Here is a 22,774-nt window from a genome sequence, read left to right on the forward strand (position 1 = left end):
ACGAGTGGCTTCCGGGTCCTAAAAGCCCGCCACTACAATGTCTGCTAAATACAATAACGTTGTCAGCGGGCTGTTTTCAGGAGTTTTTGTTGAAATTATCCATAGTAGCAATATTAATAATGTTGCGTTTATTATGCGTAGTGCGCTTTAAATAATTTCGACCATAAATCGTTTCATGTTTTAGTGCAATCTAACAAAACAGGACTTTTTAATTACTTTGCATGGGTCTCAAACTCGTTTGGCATGCCCATATTTGGTGTCCCCTTCCTAATTTTACAGTATAATGTACAAAACCCAAAACCAGTGAAGTTGGCACTTTGTGTAAATCGTAAATAAAAACAGAATACAATGATTTGCAAATCCTTTTCAACTTACAATAAATTGAATACGCTGCAAAGACAAGATATTTAATGTGCGAACTGAGAAACTAATTTCATTGCAAAAAAGTTGGCACAGGGGCATTTTTACCATTGTGGTACATGGCCTTTCCTTTTAACAACACTCAGTAAACGTTTAGGAACTGAGGAGACCAATTTTTGAAGCTTTCCAGGTGGAATTATTTCCCATTCTTGCTTGGTCTCCTTTGTGGTATTTCAGGCTTCATAATGCGCCACACATGTTCAATGGGAGACAGGTCTGGACTACAGGCAGGCCAGTCTAGTACCCGCACTCTTTTACTATGAAGCCACGCTATTGTAACACGTGGCTTGGCATTATCTTGCTAAAATAAGCAGGGGCGTCCATGATAACGTTGCTTGGATGGCAACATATGTTGCTCCAAAACCTGTATGTACCTTTCAGCATTAATGGTGCCTTCACATATGTGTAAGTTACCCATGTCTTGGGCACTAATAAACACCCATACCATCACAGATGCTGGCTTTTGAACTTTGCACCTATAACAATCCGGATGGTTCTTTTCCTCTTTATTCCGGAGGACACGACATCCACAGTTTCCAAAAACAATTTGAAATGTGGACTTGTCAGACCACAGATCACTTTTTCACTTTGCATCAGTCCATCTTAGATGAGCTCGGGCCCAGCGAAGCCGGCGGCGTTTCTGGGTGTTGTTGATAAATGGCTTTGGCTTTGCATAGTAGAGTTTTAACTTGCACTTACAGGAGTGGCGACCAACTGTAGTTACTGACAGTGGTTTTCTGAAGTGTTCATGAGCCCATGTGGTGATATCCTTTACACATTGATGTTGGTTTTTGATGCAGTACCACCTGAGGGATCGAAGGTCCGTAATATCATCGCTTAAAGGCCTACTGAAACCCACTACTACCGACCACGCAGTCTGATAGTTTATATATCAATGATGAAATCTTAACATTGCAACACATGCCAATACGGCCGGGTTAACTTATAAAGTGCAATTTTAAATTTCCCGCTAAACTTCCGGTTGAAAATGTCTATGTATGATGACGTATGCGCGTGAGGTCAATCGTTGAAACGGAAGTATGCGGACACATTGAATCCTATACAAAAAACGTACTTATTTAGTTACTACTACTACCAATAGTAGTTTTCATCTCAAAATTTCACAGTATTCTGGACATCTGTGTTGGTGAATTTTTTGCAATTTGTTTAATGAACAATGAAGACTGCAAAGAAGAAAGTTGTAGGTGGGATTGGTGTATTAGCAGCGGACTACAGCAACACAACCAGGAGGACTTTGACTTGGATAGCAGACGCGCTAGCCGGCGAACTCACCTTAACTTCCTCCGTCTCCGGGTCACCGACCGCATCTGTGATCGGGTGAAGTCCTTCGTCGCACCGTCGATCGCTGGAACGCAGGTGAGCACGTGTGTTGATGAGCAGATGAGGGCTGGCTGGCGTAGGTGGATAGCTAATGTTTTTAGCATAGCTCTGTGAGGTCCGGTTGCTAAGTTAGCTTCAATGGCGTCGTTAGCAACAGCATTGTTAACCTTCGCCAGGCTGGAAAGCATTAACCGTGTATTTACAGGTCCATGGTTTAATAGCATACTTGCCAACCCTCCCGGTTTTACCGGGAGACTCCCGGTATTCAGCGCCTCTCCCAATAACCTCCCGGCAGAAATTTTCTCCTGAAAAACTCCCGGTATTCAGCCGGAGCTGGAGGCCACGCCCCCTCCAGCTCAATGCAGACCTGAGTGGGGACAGCCTGTTCTCACGTCCGCTTTCCCACAATATAAACAGCTTGCCTGCCCGATGACATCATAACATCTACGGCTTTTAGAGAGTAGAGTGCACAACTGCGCACACAAGGAGACGAAGCAGAAGAACGAGGAAGTTACAGAAATGGCGACGCCGTCGACGAGCAAGATGAAGAAATATGCTTGCAAGTTCCAAAACGAATGGAAACAAGAATTTCAGTTCATCCAGGACAGTTCAGAATCAGAATCAGAATAGTTTTATTGCCATTGTTTGAGAACGGGTTCACAAACTAGGAATTTTTCTTGGTGCAATCGTGCAACATAAAACACATAACACATATTTGGTATGTTGCCTGTACATTTTGTAGAACAGACTTCTCCATTGAACACGGTGGCCGAAATGATATACTCATCATGAACGGAGAAGTTAAACAGGACAATACTGCCATCTACTGGATAGCCTCCGGAACACTGAAATTCAAGTATTTATTTTATATATATATATATATATCCATCCATCTTCTTCCGCTTATCCGAGGTCGGGTCGCGGGGGCAGCAGCCTAAGCAGGGAAACCCAGACTTCCCTCTCCCCAGCCACTTCGTCCAGCTCTTCTCGGGGGATCCCGAGACGTTCCTGTTGCTGAGTGCCAACGTGTCCCGGGTCTTCCCCGTGGCCTCCTACCGGTCGGACGTGCCCTAAACACCTCTCTAGGGAGGCGTATATATAGCTAGAATTCACTGAAAGTCAAGTATTTCATACACATATATATACATACATACATACATACATACATACACATACACATACATATACATATATATATATTGTGATGTGCGGTCACAAACCAACCTCCCAGAGACAGTTCTGTTTAAAGTTCAAACGCCGCAACGTTGTTTTATTCAGTCAGTTTTTCTGAATAAAGGTTAACTTAAAGTTCTTCCCGATTGGGGCTTCCATTGAAACAAACAAATTGTCACTTTTTCCAAGTCTTGATCATGTCTCCTAAATTGCCTGGAACATATAGCAAAGAAACTGATCAGTGCAAAGCTCAATAAATCCCAGCATTCAATGAATCAAACATCTTACACATTTAGCAGACTAATTTACAAACTATATTTCAGTGGAGCAACACACTTACCGCCCGATGGAAGCAGACCTTTCCCAGCAGGGAGCCAGCCACACAATGAGTCAAACACTGAGGTGCTATTTAACTCAAACACAGTGATTGCCAACCTGACACAGCTGCCTTGGGGCAGGTGGCCACACATCAGCCTGATTGAGGATAAAATCAGGGATGTACTTGCCTTCAATGACCACACCTAAAGAGTGGCGTAATTTGACCTCCTGGTGCATGCTTTCACTGTGATGGCTGGCCCTCTGCCCAGTCTCACCTGTTCGGAGGTATTGTGATGCTCCACAATATATATATATACAGTATATATATGAAATACTTGAGTTGGTAAATTCTAGCTGTAAATATACTCCCCTATTAACCACGCCCCCCCCACCCCCAACCACGCCCCCCACCCCCCAGTATCGGAGGTCTCAAGGTTGGCAAGTATGTTTAATAGTATTGTTGATTTTATATCTATCCTTCCAGTCAGGGGTTTATTTCGTCTGTTTCTATATGCAGTTAAGCACGATGCTATCACGTTAGCTCCGTAGCTAAAGTGTTTCGCCGATGTATTGTCGTGGGGATAAAAGTCACTGTGAATGTCCATTTCGCGTTCACGACTCTCATTTTCAAGAGGATATAGTATCCGAGGTGGTTTAAAATACAAATCCGTGATCCACAATAGAAAAAGGAGAGAGTGTGGACTCCAATGAGCCAGCTTGTACCTAAGTTACGGTCAGAGGAAAAAAAGATATGTCTTGCACTGCATTCTAGTCCTTCACTCTAACGTTCCTCATCCACGAATCTTTCATCCTCGCTCAAATTAATGGGGTAATCGTCGCTTTCTCTGTCCGAATCGCTCTAGCTGCTTTGAAAACAATGGGGAAATGTGAGGAGTCTTTCAACCGTTGACGTCACGCTACTTCCGGTAAAGGCAAGGCTTTTTTTATCAGCGACCAAAAGTTGCAACTTTAACGTCAATGTTCTCTACTAAATCCTTTCAGCAAAAATATGGCAATATCGCGAAATGATCAAGTATGACACATAGAATGGAGCTCACCTTTGTGCATTCACGCACAGCATAAAACATTTGGTGGACAAAATGAGACAAAGAACGAGTGGCATAAAACATGTCTTTCTGTGGCAGTGTCAGAGAAAGTTGTACATCCAAACAAACTACGGTGAGTTCAAGGATCGCTGGAATTCGTAGGACAAACGGTGCTTGCCAAATACTCTCATCAGTGAAGCACGTATAACAAACAGTGGGATTTCTAACAATTTGGAAGGTTTGTGTCATGTTTGTTCTCCTACAGAAAATATATTAAAACAAAACAAAAAATGTTTTCTTCTTCTTTTTCCATTTTCACACATCTCTGAAAGAGGTCCAGGGAGCCACATGGGCGGCACTATAGAGCCGCGGGTTGATGACCCCCGCCTTAAACCATGCTAGTTGAACCTGTAAAAGGCACCAGGTACCTACAGTACAGTAAATGAGAGCAAACATACCAACCACAAACATATCAAGTTGTACCTCACAGTGTCAATCACAATTATGCTTAAAAATGTCCAGAATACAATAAAAATGGCAGATATAGGATTTCAAATATTTATTCTTTTTTAATTTAGTGCATTACATATTTGTCAGAAAAGAGATATAATACAATTTGTGAGCATGCCTTGGAGTAAAAACAGTGGTTGCTGGTTGGAAACAGTCTGTACAAAATGAGGTGTGATGCCCGGGATACTCTTGTACTGTATTTACAAAAAAAATACAAGTAAACTGCGAGCAAGTAAAGAGAAAACAACGAGTCTCATATCAGGCTACAAATAGCAAAGGGGGTACAGGCAGAAGAGGAAGGGCATTTAGAGGAATAAAGACAGTCACTTTCTTCTGGTATTCTGTAATTTGAAACCAATGACAACATCCAGTACAGGCCAAAAGTTTGGACACCTTCTCATTCAATGGGTTTTCTTTGTTTTCATGACTATTTACATTGTAGATTGTCACTGAAGGCATCCAAACTATGAATGAACACGTGGCTATTTTGAAGAAACTAGAAAATAAAACATGTTTTCAGTTATTTCACCTTCACCTTTTTTGTTAAGTACATAACTCCACATGTGTTCATTCATAGTTTTGATGCCTTCAGTGACAATCTATAATGTGAATAGTCATGAAAATAAAGAAAAGGCATTGAATGAGGAGGTGTGTCCTAACGTTTGGCCTGTACTGTAAGTGAATAATTGACATAATATATCAATAACACCTGGAAGTTACATTACTACTGTAGATGTCAACATTGTGTTGGAGATATTCTTTTAGGATTTGATTCTTATGGTTGTAGTTTACTGCATGTCAAGTTGCTTCTAGGTGAGGGGAGGTATAGGTTTTTTAGCTTGAGTACTTGGCTGCATGCATTTGCTGAGCCTTTAGCCTTCACTACATGACATTATGATCTCTCGCCATCACATCTGTGCTCGTTTATAATCTATGCATTTATTTCATCCACACCAAAGGGCTTAAACAGGTCGTACAAAAAAGTTTAACAATCACACTAACCCTTTTGTAACTGTACTTCAAAAATGAATTCCATTTTAAAATATGACATAGAAATTATATATATAGTTGTGTTACACCTGTGTAAAGCTGGCCCCCTTGTCACCACTTCCATTCATTTGTGCAGTAAACATTTCCGTTTCTGCTGTTAAGGTTTTGAAGTACCTTTAATTCTAAAATACACCTTCTGACTATTGATTGCACCCAGTTGCCCCCACCTTGTCCAAATCTCACCAAGCTGGGTGTGAACAATGATAAAACGGCAGTAACGGAATAGCACAGATGGGTATTTTTTGGACAGCAGTGGTATTTTATTATTTGCAATGACAAAGAGAGCCAGTTGACTTAATATCTGAAAATACAAATAATCTTAATGTTGCTTTTAATGCTTTGCTCCAACACAATACTAAGATGAACCAGCCATCCATCCATCCATTTTTTACCGCTTCTCCTCAGGGTCACGAGGGGGCTGGAGCCTATCCCTGCTGCATTCGGGAGGAAGGCGGGCTACATCCTGGACAATTCGCTACTGTTTAGTTATACCAATATGGTCTATTTATTTTATTTTATAGTAAGAACCTGGCATGCACGTCACACGTCAAGACAACATGCCCAACATTTGTCATCTGGTTTTGAAACATGAAATAAAATCACATTCAGTGATTATGGCTGCCACAGTCCAGATGTTTCACTTTGAATGAGCTAAACCCGCTTTACTGCTGATATTCTGAACATTGGAGAATGCTAAAAGTTATTAGTAATGATGTTCTTATAAGTGACTGTTATTAGTTGGTTAGTTGATCAAACTTTAGCATGGGAGTGCAAGTCTAAGAATAAGTTACATTCTGGATTGACCAGTTGTGTGCCAGTCTTATGGGCAACATTGGTTTAGGTCCACTTTTTTGCTTTGGTGCTTAAACAGGCTTTGCCAGGATTTTGAGGAAAGGAAAAGGGGAGGGCAAAGGTGGAAATTCCCTCAGGAGAGTTCAGACTTGCTGAGAGCGATGGCCAACTCCAAGTCTTCTTGCTCCTGCTGGGTGAGCCGGTCCAGACGCTCTTTCTCCTCTCGCTCGCTCTCGCGCTTTACCCACTCGATCATGTCTTCCTCCGTTGGGTACTGCACATGCACACAAGAGTGAATGAGGAGAAAGGGAACACAGTTAAATGATTCTCAAAGACGGACATCATTTCTCAATAGATCAAACGCAATGCAATCATTCATTCATCTGTTCACAGTCTAGTCCTGCTATTTTCAGGCAATAGGAGGACTGCCTTCGCAGGGCACATACTGTAAACCAGGTCTGGGCAGTTATTTTGACTCGGGGAGCCAACTCTAGAGAAAAAAATGTGTCTGGGGGCCAGTATATCTGATTTTTAGGAACACTAATACAAAACCTCACATTGTCTGATTGAATGCTAAAAAACGTTATGACAGACCACCTTAAAAAACGGAATGGAATTTAGTTTTTTTTTACTGAATGAGACACCCAGAATGTCCATGAAAATATAGAATGTGGGATTTACATGATTAACTATGAACGATAAAACACTGAATATTGACAACATATGAACGTCACACCCCCTCTTGATCGACATATTTTACAATCAAGCGAAACGCAACTAAAATGCAGCAAACAAGGTGAAATATGAACGCAAAGGGTAAAAAAAACCCCACCTACAATCTGATGTATCACTAAACTTTAGAACTTTGTTGTAAAAAATCTTCTACCGCATCTGTCCCTGACACCCGCATTTCAAGCTGACACTCTGTGGAAACGCTACCCACCCACACTGCTTGGTGCCTCGTCTCAGCTGCTGTGACTTAGGCCATGTCTACACTAAGTCGTTTAGCCCCTTAAACGAATAATTATTTAGCCTTAGCCTCGTTTCAGCCACACTAAACCAGCGTTTAAGGTTCCCCTCCTCGGACAAATTTTTACACGGCTAAGTGCGCTGTGTATTTCTTGAATCTCCGGCACTTAGCTTTGTATAGACTCATTGATCGTTTACAAACTGAGTTCGGAGAGGAAGTGACGCCAGAAAGACTGCGCCCCACACAGGAAGTGACGTCAGAAAAAACGCGCCACAGCCAGCTTCATAATAAAGCGGTTTCGTAACTCGGAGCTAACCACTGGAAATATGAAGGCGAGTCATCCAGACATGCCCGTGTTTCTCCTTCCTCTATATGTACAGACACTTGTGGAAATCACACATGAATACCTTAAGAGAAAGCGATTGCAGCTATTTTGGATACAACACTTCTTAGACGGCAAGAGAACTTTCGAATGTCAGCTGTGATTCTACTTAGCGAAAAACTTTGTCCATTTGTCGAAGAAGAGACAAGGAGAATGTGAGCTTCCGTGGATGTGATAAAAAAGGTAGCGTGTGCTTTGTATTACTTGGCCATCGAGGGAAGACGAGAGAAAACTATGGAAAACAGCGAATGCATTTGGACTGGCAAAGCAGACTGTATCAGTTATTGTCCGCCATGTATGTCGTGGACTCAAAGTCTAGGTTGAGAGTATATAAAGTCACCAAAAACAAATGGACAATAAAGGTGAAGGCAAAAGAGTGAGGAGTGTTCTGACCAGATATCTAGATCCCTAGACTGATTGATGTAAAATGTTCTTTATCACTTAGTTTACGTGTTTAATAAAAATGTGATTAATTTATGATGGCTCTGGTGTGATTCACTACAATAGGGCCCCGCAGCACACTGGATTCCAGTTAATTGAAATACCACAACACTGGATATTACTCAGATAAGTTAAACTTAAGAACTTGCACACAAACCAACACTGGAGATGACTATGACGTGTGCATTTTCCGCGCATGCGTACTAGGTCGCGTTGCGCCTGGCGGACGGAGGGGCGCGGGGGTCTTAAACGGTGGCATTGTTGTGTGTGGACATGGATAAGCTTAGGTGTGATTTACCATGGATAACCTTATTGTAAACGGGGCCTCAGATTACCATAGTAACTAGTAGGTTTTCCCGGTTGTTTGATAAGAAAAGAACCGAGTCCTCGGACTCGAATCCCTTTTTGAGAACCGGTACCCATTATCGAGACCACTATAGTAAAGGAAAAGAGTTGATTCTTTATTCGAATCCCGTCCCGACCAGAAATGCTCCGTGGGACATCACAATAAATGACGTCATGTAGCTCAGTCATTAGGCGCAGATAGCGAAAGCAGGAAAACAATGGACGGGAAAAAGCGCTCCAAGGTGTAATAAAGTTTAAAACAAAAGCTATAATCCATCGAATAACTTTACTGAGAGATTTTAGCAGGGTACAACACATGACGAACACTTTTACGACCAACCGGAAACATAGCAACCAGGCTAGCAACGCACCTCCTTTACGGCAGCTGTCGCAACGTTCTTAAAACAACCGCAGCACATACATATATACACAACACATCTCCCTTTTTTAACTTTTGTTTTTCTTTCCTTGTAAAGAAAACAAAATCACACTGTATATGTGTTGTCTGTCTAATTATAAATAATGCAGACGAGGCGTGTTGGCTGAGTTCTTGACGTTTACTTTCACAGCGTGGCAACATGCAACAACACTTTTCGGGGCTACCGCGCATGCTCGTAACTCCCGTTGCATGCTGGGTAGTGTAGTTGTTATATTCTCTAGCTCATAAAATTTTTCCCCCTATAAAGAAATAATGTTAACTCAATAAAGTGTATTTCTTTTTTTAGCTTTAACTTTTCATTTTTTAGCATTGTAACCACATTTGCAAACAACTTTTCCCTTCATAGAATTTTCTTTCAATAAAGAAATAAAGTGCAAAAATGTCAAAGCATCATAACAAACAGTTATGTCAAATAGCAGCAGAAGTGCACTTTTTGGAGAGCTGTATTATTTTCAGTTTTGTTCCCAAGGGACTGATTTTATTTAACACTACATTATTATTTTTACACCTATAGTGATCGCAGAGACAGGTTGTTTTTGTGTTACTGTATATATTTGTTTCTCTGATAAATCCCACTTAATATACTTTGGGTAACAACAGTCAATATTTATTTATTTTATTTTATTTTTTTAGGTGGGTAACAGTCAATATTTATTTATTTATTAGATTTAATTTTTTTATTATATAATAAAAGTGAGCTTTTCTTAAACCAAATATTGTGTGTTTTTTTCCATATACAACAACCTATCTGGACTCGAAAAGAGAATCGATAAGGAATCGGTTCGATAAGAGGATTCGATAATAGGCTCAAACTCGATAATTCCTTATCAAACATCATCCCTAGTAACTAGTATATCATGCAAAAGCTCAGATTCCAACCATTGAAATACTTTGTATAGTTCAAGACTTACGGTAATTTGAAAACATCACTGCACATCATAATAGCAGCTCCAGTTTCCATCTTAAAGATCTAAAAAAATATTTGGGGATGTACAGCGGCCAGATTGAAAAGCTTATGCAACCCCCGGGCCTTAATTTGCCCAGGTCTGCTGTAAACAGTATGCAACAACAATTCCCACTCACACCTATGGACAATACACTATGGACTCACCAGACTTGTAGAATGTTCATTAAGTTGTTTTATTTTGTAGAAAAAAAACAGATAACAGAGATGACACAAAACTATCGTCATTTGAAATGAAAACTTTCTGGCTTAAAGAAACACTAAGTAATCAAGAATATAAATTGTGGTCGTCAGTAACTGTTTTATTTTCAAATTAAGTGGAGTGACAAAATTGTAAGAGAAAAAAAATGATGGAATCACCCTATAATGCATGAGACTTTGAACTGCTTAAAACTGTTTTTAACTTTTTTACCTCCTTTTATCTAACAAATTTATCTTAAGATAATTTGGATCTGCTCTTTTTATGTGCATATATATTTATTTGACCTCCGTTTTAAATTATACATTTTAGTCTGTCCTTTGCCTCTATTTCTCTGCTTTTTGTGTGTTTACTTGTTTGTGGTGTACAGCCCTTTGTTTTTCAACTGTGGTTGTTTTTAAACGGCTTCATAAATAAAGTTGGTATGGTATAAATGTTCATTTCCAAACCTAACACTTGCATCAGATTAAATATGTTAATTACGCTGCCTTTAATCATGAGTGTCCACACCTTGTGGATTGACATGACAAAAGCGAAGTCAATTGGAACAAAGGAGAGGATTATCAAACTTTTTCAACAAGATAAATCCTGACGCAATGTTGCAAAATATCAACAAAAAAAATGTTTTAAATGATAATGCATACTGCCATAGAGCAAAGGACTTTCCTTGAAGAAAATAAACAAAAGGCCAATGTCATGACCTGCACAGAGTCTGGATCTTAATCCAATTAAAAATCTGTGGCGGAAGAAAATGGTCCATGACAAGACTCCAACCTGCAAACCAGATCTGACAACCGCAATCAGATAAAGTTAGAGTAAGATTGACGAAGAGTACTGTTGTAAAAGTCAGAGATGGTGCAACAAAGTACTAGTGGTGTGTTGTACAGTATTGTTGTTTGTTTTTCATGATTTTCACGTTTTCCTAAGAATTGAATGATTCCAAATGTTCTCTGCTTGACCTAAATATGAAACTATTACTGACTACCATCATTTATTTTTTTTATTTTTTTTTAGTAATTCTTAAAGCCAGAAAGTTCTATTTGAAATACCAATTTTGTTTTGGGACATGTCTGTTCGCTCCCCTTTTTCTAAAAAATGAACAACCGGATGAACATCCTCCAAGACTGGGGATTCCATATTTTTTGCAAGTGGTTGTAGTATCTGTGAAGTTGAAGTTTGCATTAGTAGCAGCTTATTCCACTAAATAAGCATTATTTAATGTCTGCTGACAAACAGTAGAAAGAAAAATCTGAGGAATTTGAGCTTTTGATATAATAGTTATGTAACAACATATAATTCTACACATTATTATTATACAAAACCCAAAACCAGTGAAGTTGGCATGTTGTGCAATTCGGAAATAAAAACAGAATGGATGGCAACATATGTTGCTCCAACACCTGTATGTACCTTTCAGCATTAATGGTGCCTTCACAGATGTGTAAGTTACCCATGCCTTGGGCACTAATACACCCCCATACCATCACAGATGCTGGCTTTTCAAATTTGCACCTATAACAAACCAGATAGTTATTTTCCTCTTTGGTCCGGAGGACACGACGATCACAGTTTCCAAAAACAATTAGAAATGTGGACTCGTCAGAGCACAGAACACTTTTCCACTTTGCATCAGTCCATTTTAGATGAGCTCGGGCCCAGCTAAGCCGGCGGCGTTTCTGGGTGTTGTTGATTAATGACTTTGGCTCTGCTTGGTAGAGTTTTAACTTGCACTTATAGATGTAGTGACGAACTGTAGTTACTGACAGTGGTTTTCTGAAGTGTTCCTGAGCCCAACACACTGATGTTGCTTTTTGATGCAGTACCGCCTGAGGGATCGAAGGGCTGTAATATCATTGCTTACGTGCAGTGATTTCTCCAGATTCTCAGAACCATTTGATGATATTACGGACATAGTTGGTAAAAACCGTAAATTCCTTGCAACAGCTCGTTGAGAAATGTTGTTCTTAAACTGTTCGACAATTTGCTCACATATTTGTTCACAAAGTGGTGACAGTCCCCCCATCCTTGTTTGTGAATGACTGAGCATTTCATGGAAGTTGTTTTTAAAAGTATTTTCAAATCATTTGTATTTTGGTTTTATTTACTATTTACACAACGTGCCAACTTCACTGGTTTTGGGATTTGTAACACATTGAATACACTAATATCATTCATTTGTTTTAGGGCTGTCAAAGTTAATGCAATATTAACAAGTTAGCAAGTTTCCTTTAAATGGCACCATTTCTTTTGTCGCACAGTTAACCCTAAGTCCAAACCATAGCCGTGATAAAGCAGCGGCGTTCCGGCTAATGTTGAGTCAAATAAATTCATAGGAGAGCAGAAATTAACTTAGAAAAAGGTATATTCAATGACAAGTAAAGCTTCGAAGCCCTGGCAGTTTGCTCCCCTGGCAAGACCAAAGTTATTTCCATCCACTGTCGCTGTGAGTTTCTAGTTGCAAAGTCTGCATATCACAACCAACTTTTTATCCAACCTAGTTTTTATCCATCCATCCATTTTCTATCGCTAGTCCCTTTCAAGGTCGCAGGGGCTGGAGCCTATCCCAGCTGCACTCGGATAGTATTATTTTCAGAAACATTAGTAGCAGTAATTATCTATTTTGATACAAAAGTCATTATTTAAATATTTCATGTTCTAAAATAATTGAAAATAAAGCCCTCCTGTAATAAATGCCTAATGCCAGGGGTAGCAAAGATGCTAATGTTTTTTTCAGATAGCTTAGTATATATTAAGCTACATTGGATTGGTTTTAGCATCTTTATTGCACAAAGTGGCCCTTTAATTTTTCTGTATGCAGCCCTTGAAGGAGAAGGTTTGGACATTCTGTGTTACGCCAATAAATACCTGCAGTTGAGTAAAAACTTAGGACAGACCGTACATATGCTCATGTCCTAATAGAAGAAACATAAAATAAAGCTTACATCTTTACATAACTTTTAACCAATTGCAACATTACCTCAACTTCTTTAATTAGCTGTATACACATACAGCATTGCTTTTTCCAATTACAATCAATCATAATTTGGCTCCCACAATTAGGAATGATAAAATGTTACTTAAAGCTTACATCATCAGTAATTAAGGTGTTATGAAGGTTGAGGTTTGTTTTTAATGAACTCTTCAAGGATTGGGGTGTAAAACTATTTAGCAGATAAGACAATACGTTAATCTGGAAGATCAATTAAAACCATTAAAATAACAGTTTATGGATGTAAAAGAGCCATCATGTTGGGCTCTCGTCATGAGAGGACTCACTCAGACAGTACGGTGAATTAATAAAAACACTGCTGAATTCATGCAAATCAATTGAAGTGGATCAAAGATAAGGGGGAAAGAGAAATAAACCCTTTGTGACAGGAAATTAACATTCTAAAAAATGGCTCTTAGAAATACAGTTCATGACAGTGGTATGTCAGTAGCTAATAAGTGACTTAACTGGAAACATCAGTGTAAATACATGTTTACTTGTATGAATAATGTCTACATTATTGAGAATTTCCTTGTGTCGGATTAAAAAAGTATGAAAAATTATTTGACATAGTAAATGGTAAATGGTTGTACTTGTATAGCGGTTTTCTACAAGTACCACAGTTGGTACATAGTCTGTATCTAGTGATACTTAGAAACACCACAGATTTTCAAAAAATACAAAACCAATTAGATTTATACACAAAGAAATTGAAAAAATACATTAATCAAATATTTGCTGAAATTCAATTGAAATTCAAACACTTATTCAGAACATCCCACAGGTGAACTGCTCACTACGGGTTGTTCTCCCAGGATGCAGATTGGACTACTCCGAACAAGGCGTGCAGGTAAAAACATGATTTAATTACCCAAAACTCAAAGAGATACAAACAAAAAAGGAACACAAAGCGAAGGCACAACGCGCTGATCGCACTTGGAGCTAAAGCACAAAACTTAGCGCAGGAAACAAAGAAGCGAACACTTAGCTTGGACTTGAGACAAGTAATACTCACAAAACTTTGGCATGAAACAAAACTTCCGTAGCAGGTTGCATGAAGCAAATAATGACGCCAGGCCGACTGACAGGCAAAGGCAGGCTTAAATAATGCCTCTGATTAGTGCTCGGGTAGCAGGTGGGTGGCCGAACACTAATCAGAGACAGGAGAACATAATTAGCAACAGGTGCGTGAGTCCAAGACGTGAAACAGGTGACACTAATGGTTGTCAAGGTAACAAACAAACAAGGAAGTGCAACCAGGAACTAAAAAGAGTCCAAAAAACAAACAGCACATGGCCAAACAAAAACATGATCAACAAACATGACATGAACAGGCTAATTGGGAAAAGGTGGGTATCATAATTGGGTCTAAAAGCAGCTTCCATGAAATGCTCAGTCATTCACAAACAAGGATGGGGCGAGGGTCACCACTTTGTGAACAAATGCGTGAGCAAATTGTCGAACAGTTTAAGAACAACATTTCTTAACGAGCTATTGAAGGAATTTAGGGATTTCACCATCTACGGTCCGTAATATCATCAAAAGGTTCAGAGAATCTAGAGAAATCACTGCACGTAAGCGATGATATTACGGACCTACGATCCCTCAGGCGGTACTACATCAACAACCGACATCATTGTGTAAAGGATATCACCACATGGGCTCAGGACCTCTTCAGAAAACCACTGTCAGTAACTACAGTTGGTCGCTACATCTGTAAGTGCAAGTTAAAACTCTACTATGCAAAGCCAAAGCCATTTATCAACAACAGCCAGAAACGCCGCCGGCTTCGCTGGGCCCGAGCTCATCTAAGATGGACTGATGCAAAGTGGAAAAGTGTTCTGTGGTCTGACGAGTCCACATTTCAAATTGTTTTTGGAAACTCTGGGTGTTGTGTCCTCCAGAACAAAGAGGAAAAGAACCATCCGGATTGTTATAGGCGCAAAGTTCAAAAGCCAGCATTTGTGATGTTTTGGAGCAACATATGTTGCCACCCAAGCCATGTTATCATGGCCACCCCTGCTTATTTCAGCAACACAATGCCAAGCCACATTCTGCACGTGTTACAACAGCGTGGCTTCATAGTAAAAGAGTGCGGGTACTAGACTGGCTTGCCTGTAGTCCAGACCTGTCCCCCATTGAAAATGTGTGGCGCATTATGTAGCCTAAAATACCACACCGGAGACCCCCGGACTGTTGAACAACTTAAGCTGTACATCAAGCAAGAATGGGAAAGAATTCCACCTGAAAAGCTTCTAAAATTGGTCTCCTCAGTTCCCAAACGTTTACAGTGTTGTTAAAAGGAAAGGCCATGTAACACAGTGGTAAAAATGCCCCTGTGCCAACTTTTTTGCAAGATGTTGCTGCCATTAAATTCTAAGTTGATGATTATTTGCAAAAAAAATAAAGTTTTTCATTTCGAACATTAAATATCTTGCCTTTGCAGTCTATTCAATTAATATTAATATTAAAATTATTAATATTATTATATTAATATAAATTGAAAAGGATTTGCAAAATATTGTATTAAGTTTTTATTTACGAATTACACAACGTGCCAACTTCACTGGTTTTGGGGTTTGTACTTCAAGCCCAAACTACATATCCAAAACAAAACTGAGATAGTAAGCAGATGCAGCAAAACCGGTGTTACTTGCAAGACAAACTATACACCCTATACAACCGGCATTTTATTACATCTTCTAAAGGGACAATACTATAGAAATTAAACTTGGTTAACCTTCAGAGTAGTCAGTGTGCATCTCTTATATCAATTTAGATTTACTACCCACTGAAAACTATTGAACACACACATGAAACTGTGAAATATTGTAAGGAGCTCCTCCCACGATCGACGTCTTCTACACACTTCATTGCTTTGTGGAGATGTAGCTATGTACAATATTAATTATACAACTACAGTACCTAGAGGTGCCAACTGTTAACGCTGTTTGAACATAGGAAAATAAAACACTGTACTTTAATTAAGTGATTATTTGGTGTACCACTAGATGGAGCCTGTGTATAACACAGTTAGAGAATAATATATCATATTTGCTGATGTTGTTGTCCCCGCAATTTCCCCCTCTGTCTTCCTTTTTTTCTTATTTCTATCCCCTCTTGCTCTGGTCTGGCTCGGCCGAACATGAAATAAATCCATTTAATTAAGTCAAATACAAATAAAGCAACAGGAGTATCCCACTCTTCTCTTTTGTAAAGTAAATCTGTATAGCAATATGATTTGCCTGAGTGGCTGGACAGGACAAATAAAAAAATTAAAAAAGAGAGAATCACTAATTTAATGTACAGCCTATCCTAACAGCATGACTGCCAATTGTTAGTTGCTTCTCTGTGACTCTCTGTGTGCGTGTGGCAAGAACATAATTACTAATTGTGAAAAATAAAGACACTAAAATGTCTATGTTCTGTTAAAACCCTGATGGTAACTTAAACTAGCAAACAGTGTTCTTGTTATATTTTTGGAATGGAAAATATAACAGAGCAAGTTGCAAACAGCTCCTTTAAGCAGGAGGTAAAGAGAATAAAGTAGAGCAGAGGAAAAGAGAGAAGAGCAGGATGGACGCCTACTCAGAAGTGTCATGTGGAGGTGAGGGAGAGGGCAAGAGGGCGATGCTCACTTTGTCAAAGCTGGCAAATCGGTCACCTTCCTGTATGTGCTGACGTGGAGGGGAGGAAGGGGCGAAGGGGTCGGCTATGGGATCCTTGGCAGGCAGAGAGGAGGAGGAAGAAGAGGAGGAGAAATCTCCTGAGGTCTGCGGCAGGAAATGCCCTCGTCGATGGAAGGAGTCTGAGGACTCAGTTCTGGAGAGGGAAGATCTCTTACCTGCATGGGAGGTACGATATAGGCTAATTAATGGCACAGAAGGGCTGTTTACAAACAAGACACACAGGAATTGAACGCTAACAAAAAAACGAACTGGAAGAGCAAAATCAAGAAACTGGTCCACTGCAGAAAAGATTATGAGACTAAGACTGTGGAGCAAGACACTATGGCAGGGATATTTAACTTAAGTGTTTTTGGGACCACATTTCCTGAAAGCTAAGGACCAGGGCTGCCATACTGCACATTTCTGCAGGACGTGGATACTTTGGCAACACACAGAGGTGGTTGTTCGGGCTTTGCCAACATTTGATTTCAACAATGTAAAAAAGATCGAAGCAAGGACACAAAATCCACTTTTTTCTAATGCATTTAATGCTTCATATTCATATTAATATTTGTGAGGACGTCTATTCATCTATATAGGCGATCATTTTGCCACTTATTGATGTCACAATGTGTTCCTTCATCACACACCGGCTAGACAACAATAACTCACTGTACGCTGGCATTGATCAGGCATCACTCCGCCGTTTGCAGCTTGTGCAAAACGCGGTTGCCCGTCTCCTCACCAGTACCAAAAAACGCGAGCACATCACCCCAGTGCTGGCCTCACTCCACTGGCTCCCTGTCCGTCACCGCATTGATTTTAAATTACTTTTAATTGTTTTTAAATCCCTAAATGGTCTGGCCCCACAATACTTGACCGAGCTGCTGCATCACCATACCTCGTCTAGAGCCTTGAGGTCAGCTGACCAAATGCTTTTGGCGGTCCCCAGATCCAGGCTAAAGACCAGAGGGGACAGAGCCTTTTCCGTTGCCGCCCCTAAGCTCTGGAACAGCCTTCCCCTCCACATTAGGTCAGCCCGGAGCCTGGGGGTCTTCAAAACCCTCCTTAAGACCTACCTCTTCTCGCTGGCCTTTGACCCGAGCTGAGTCCGCCCACTAGGCCACCATTTCTAGCCCCCCCCCCCCCCTCCCACCCCTTCGCTTTAGTTGTATTTTTCAATTTGTAGCACTTTTATTTTTTTTATTTTTTTTATTCTGCAAATTTTTTAAACTTTTTATTCGACCCCTTTTACCGTATTGCATTTGCATTATCTTGTTTAGCACACTCATTGTTTTATGTTCTTTGTTTGTTTTTTTTTTGTTTTGCTTAGTTTTTTTTTTTTTTGTTGTTGGTTTTTTTTTGTTTTTTTGTTTGCTCCATGCTTTTTTAACCTGTAAAGCACTTTGGTGCAATCTAAAAAGTTGTTGAAAATGTGCTATATAAATAAAGTTGACTTGACTTGACTTGACTTGACTTCCTGTGACTCCAGCACCAGCTTTGCCAGTCAGGAAGAAGGCAGCCGCCGAAGGTTGCTGCACAATGGCACCAGAGTACTGATCCGACTTTGTGTCACGTACGGCTTCTACTGCAAGTATTTCTCCTGTGTTATAATATTAAATTGAGTAATCAAACAAGAGTCAAAGTCTTTTGTATCTTTTTTCATATGCTGGCATGTTTAAATGTAACAATTGCAAACATTATATTGCATAATTTTAATATGAAACTAATCTGGCTGCCAGCAGGCTACTGTATAAACATATTTTGTTGTAAGTTAGACATATATTTTTCTTGGGGGAAATCAGAGTCATCCACCTCATCTAAAGTTTTATGTATCTTTTCGAACAGGATGCAGCACTACTTTATCTTCAGTCCTTCCGCCTGTTTTGGCCATGCACATCCATCTTCTTCTTCACCTTCTTCCTGATGTTAGTTCATTTATTTTTTATTTCAGCCCGTGTACGGTTCTCGGAACCCACGGCATTAACAGGCTCACAATCTCAACCCTCTTTCGTTTGCCCGAAACCTAAGAAGCACCTAAATGTAAATGTAAATAGGTTATACTTGTATAGTGCTTTTCTACCTTCAAGGTACTCAAAGCGCTTTGACACTATTTCCACATTCACCCATTCACACACTGATGGCAGGAGCTGCCATGCAAGGCACTAACCACGACCCATCAGGAGCAAGGGTGAAGTGTCTTGCTCAAGGGCACAACGGACGTGACGAGGTTGGTAGAAGGTGGGGATCGAACCAGGAACCCTCAGGTTGCTGGCACGGCCACTCTCCCAACCGTGCCACGCCGTCCCCACCTCCCACTGACTCCTACTAAATTCAGAGTATGCAGCACTCAGGCACATGGCTAATTTCAAAATGAATTAAGTATTTATTAAAGGGCATGGTCTGGGCGTGCCCAGCCACGCAAACATCTGCGGTCAATTTCACATTGAATGGGATGTAAAAAAGAAATGTGCTTGGATTAGTGTGTGCCCCCCCTAAATAATTCAGATTTTTTTCTTGCCTATGCTGTTTTATGGATTTGAACGTACGCCAATTTTCAGTAGGAAATCCACGCAACTCTTAAAGGGGAACTGAACTTTTTTTTTGTTGTTTATTTTGCCTATCGTTCACAATCATTATGAAATCATTACGGGTGGATTTTTTTAAATAATGCATTCTAACTTGTAAATAAAGGTAAATAAAAGTCCGCTTACAACAGAGCCAATGGGAGGTCCTTTGTTCTGCCCATAAAACCCAATAACCATCCAAAAACCGCCAACAATATTCCAATTATGTTTCTTGATTTGAATATTAACAAAAGTATAATTGATATTGTTATTATAAGCGCTAACGCAAACAAACTATTTATAACGGCAATATAATCGATTGGTCTGCGGTTTCCTCGCTTCCGAGCCTTGGAAGTTTATTGTATATCATAAATCCTGCCTCTCACCTGGACAGAAGAAGGCTGAGGACGTATTCCAAAAAGTTGGTACACTTTGACATCCAATTTAGAACCAAAATTGGCTTAGTGGCCCATCGATCGGCATATGCCGGGGGTCAGCAACCCACGGCTCTAGAGCCCCATGCGGCTCTTTCGCGGCACTCTGGTGGCTCCATGGAGCTTTTTGAAAAATGTATGGAAATGGAATTAAAAAAATGGGGTGAAAAATATGTTTTATGTTGTAATACGGTTTCTGTAGGAGGACAAACACGACACAAACCTTCCTAATGGTTAGAAATCCCACTGTTTGATATGTTTGTGTTTATGCTTCACTGATGAGAGTATTTGGCGAGCGCCATTTTGTCCTACTAATTTCAGCGGCCCTTGAACTCACCGTCGTGTGGACTGTGACTCGACAGTTTATTTACATGTACAACTTTCTCCGACTTTGCCACAGAAAGGCGTGTTTTATGCCACTCCTTCTTTGTCCCATTTCGTCCACCAAACGTTTTATGATGTACTGTGCTTTGTTGACGTTATTGAATTGTTCTGGAGTGCTAATCAGGCATATTTGGTCACTGCACGACTGCAAGCTAATCGATGCTAACATGCTATTTAGGCTAGCTGTATGTATACATTGCATCATTATGCCTTGTTTGTAGGTATATATGAGCTCATTTAATTCCCTTTACTTATGTCCTCTGTGTATTTGATTTGCATGTCTCGTGACACATTATCCGTATGTAATATTGGCTGCATTTCTGATATTTTTTTTGTGCGCCATGTTGTTCCAGACCACAGCAAACGTTACACAGCTTGCAAAGATTGTAATAAATCCATGAGAAGAAGACAGCCTGCCGTTTCCTTTAACTTGGACACACACATCTATACCTTTGGCCATTCTAAGCCAGTCATTTCCAGGAGTTATCTCACCCTCTGAGAAGTTTTACTAATGTTTTCCAATGTTGTGAAAATGTGTAGAATAAATATTAAATTTCAACATTTCTGTCAACGAAGATTTGCGTCAGCCTGCGACACATATTCATTTTGATAGTAGGCTAATGTAGCTAATATAGACACTTACAACATGTGTTGTCTTCATTATAACACATAAGACTTTTAAAGTAATTTTGATAGTAGGCTAATATAGCTTATTAGCCACTTAGCTCATGTGTTGTCTTCATAATAACACTTATACAAACCCTGTTTCCATATGAGTTGGGAAATTGTGTTAGATGTAAATATAAACGGAATACAATGATTTGCAAATCCTTTTCAGCCCATATTCAATTGAATGCACTACAAAGACAAGATATTTGATGTTCAAACTTATACATTTTTTTTTTGTTGCAAATAATAATTATTAACTTGGAATTTCATGGCTGCAACACATGCCAAAGTAGTTGGGAAAGGGCATGTTCACCACTGTGTTACATGGCCTTTCCTTTTAACAACACTCAGTAAACGTTTGGGAACTAAGGAGACACATTTTTTAAGCTTCTCAGGTGGAATTCTTTCCCATTCTTGCTTGATGTACAGCTTAAGTTGTTCAACAGTCCGGGGGTCTCCGTTGTGGTATTTTAGGCTACATAATGCGCCACACATTTTCAATGGGGGACAGGTCTGGACTACAGGCAGGCCAGTCTAGTACCCGCACTCTTTTACTATGAAGCCACGTTGATGTAACACGTGTTTTGGTATTGTCTTGCTGAAATAAGCAGGGGCGTCCATGGTAACGTTGCTTGGATGGCAACACATGTTGCTCCAAAACCTGTATGTGCCTTTCAGCATTAATGGCGCCTTCACAGATGTGTAAGTTACCCATGTTTTGGGCACTAATACACCCCCATACCATCACAGATGCTGGCTTTTCAACTTTGCGCCTATAACAATCCGGATGGTTCTTTTCCTCTTTGGTCCGGAGGACACGACGTCCATAGTTTCCAAAAACAATTTGAAATGTGGACTCGTCAGACCACAGAACACTTTTCCACTTTGTATCAGTCCATCTTAGATGAGCTCAGGCCGAGCAAAGCCGACGGCGTTTCTGGGTGTTGTTGATAAACGGTTTTCGCCTTGCATAGAAGTGTTTTAACTTGCACTTACAGATGTAGCGACCAACTGTAGTTACTGAAAATGGGTTTCTGAAGTGTTCCTGAGCCCATGTGGTGATATCCTTTACACACTGATGTCGCTTGTTGATGCAGTACAGCCTGAGGGATCGAAGGTCACGGGCTTAGCTGCTTACGTGCAGTGATTTCCCCAGATTCTCTGAACCCTTTGATGATATTACGGACCGTAGATGGTGAAATCCCTAAATTCCTTGCAATAGCTGGTTGAGAAAGGTTTTTCTTAAACTGTTCAACAATTTGCTCACGCATTTGTTGACAAAGTGGTGACCCTCGCCCCATCCTTGTTTGTGAATGACTGAGCATTTCATGGAATCTACTTTTATACCCAGTCATAGCACCCACCTGTTCCCAATTTGCCTGTTCACCTGTGGGAAGTTCCAAATAAGTGTTTGATGAGCATTCCTCAACTTTATCAGTATTTATTGCCACCTTTCCCAACTTCTTTGTCACGTGTTGCTGGCATCAAATTCTAAAGTTAATGATTATTTGCAAAAAAAAATATGTTTATCAGTTTGAACATCAAATATGTTGTCTTTGTAGCATATTCAACTGAATATGGGTTGAAAATGATTTGCAAATCATTGTATTAGGTTTATATTTACATGTAACACAATTTCCCAACTCATATAGAAACGGGGTTTGTATAAGACT

The 22,774-nt window shown here is 40.0% G+C and overlaps 1 protein-coding gene across 3 annotated transcripts in view; it reads right to left on the reverse strand.

Annotated features, from left to right (window-relative positions):
• Positions 1-4,849: 4,849 nt before the first annotated feature.
• The window catches only part of eps15 (epidermal growth factor receptor pathway substrate 15), a 73,418-nt gene continuing 55,493 nt past the window's right edge, over positions 4,850-22,774 (reverse strand). For all 3 annotated transcript variants that reach the window (XM_062039303.1, XM_062039301.1, XM_062039302.1), the window contains exons 24-25: positions 17,018-17,223; positions 4,850-6,924 (exon numbers count right to left, since the gene is read on the reverse strand). In XM_062039303.1, coding sequence (XP_061895287.1) covers positions 6,784-6,924; positions 17,018-17,223 — 347 coding nt within the window. In that variant the 3' untranslated portion in view covers positions 4,850-6,783. The remainder of the gene's footprint in view (positions 6,925-17,017; positions 17,224-22,774) is intronic.

This window comes from Entelurus aequoreus, linkage group LG27 (genome assembly GCF_033978785.1).
Source record: "Entelurus aequoreus isolate RoL-2023_Sb linkage group LG27, RoL_Eaeq_v1.1, whole genome shotgun sequence".
Taxonomy (NCBI): Eukaryota; Metazoa; Chordata; class Actinopteri; order Syngnathiformes; family Syngnathidae; genus Entelurus; species Entelurus aequoreus.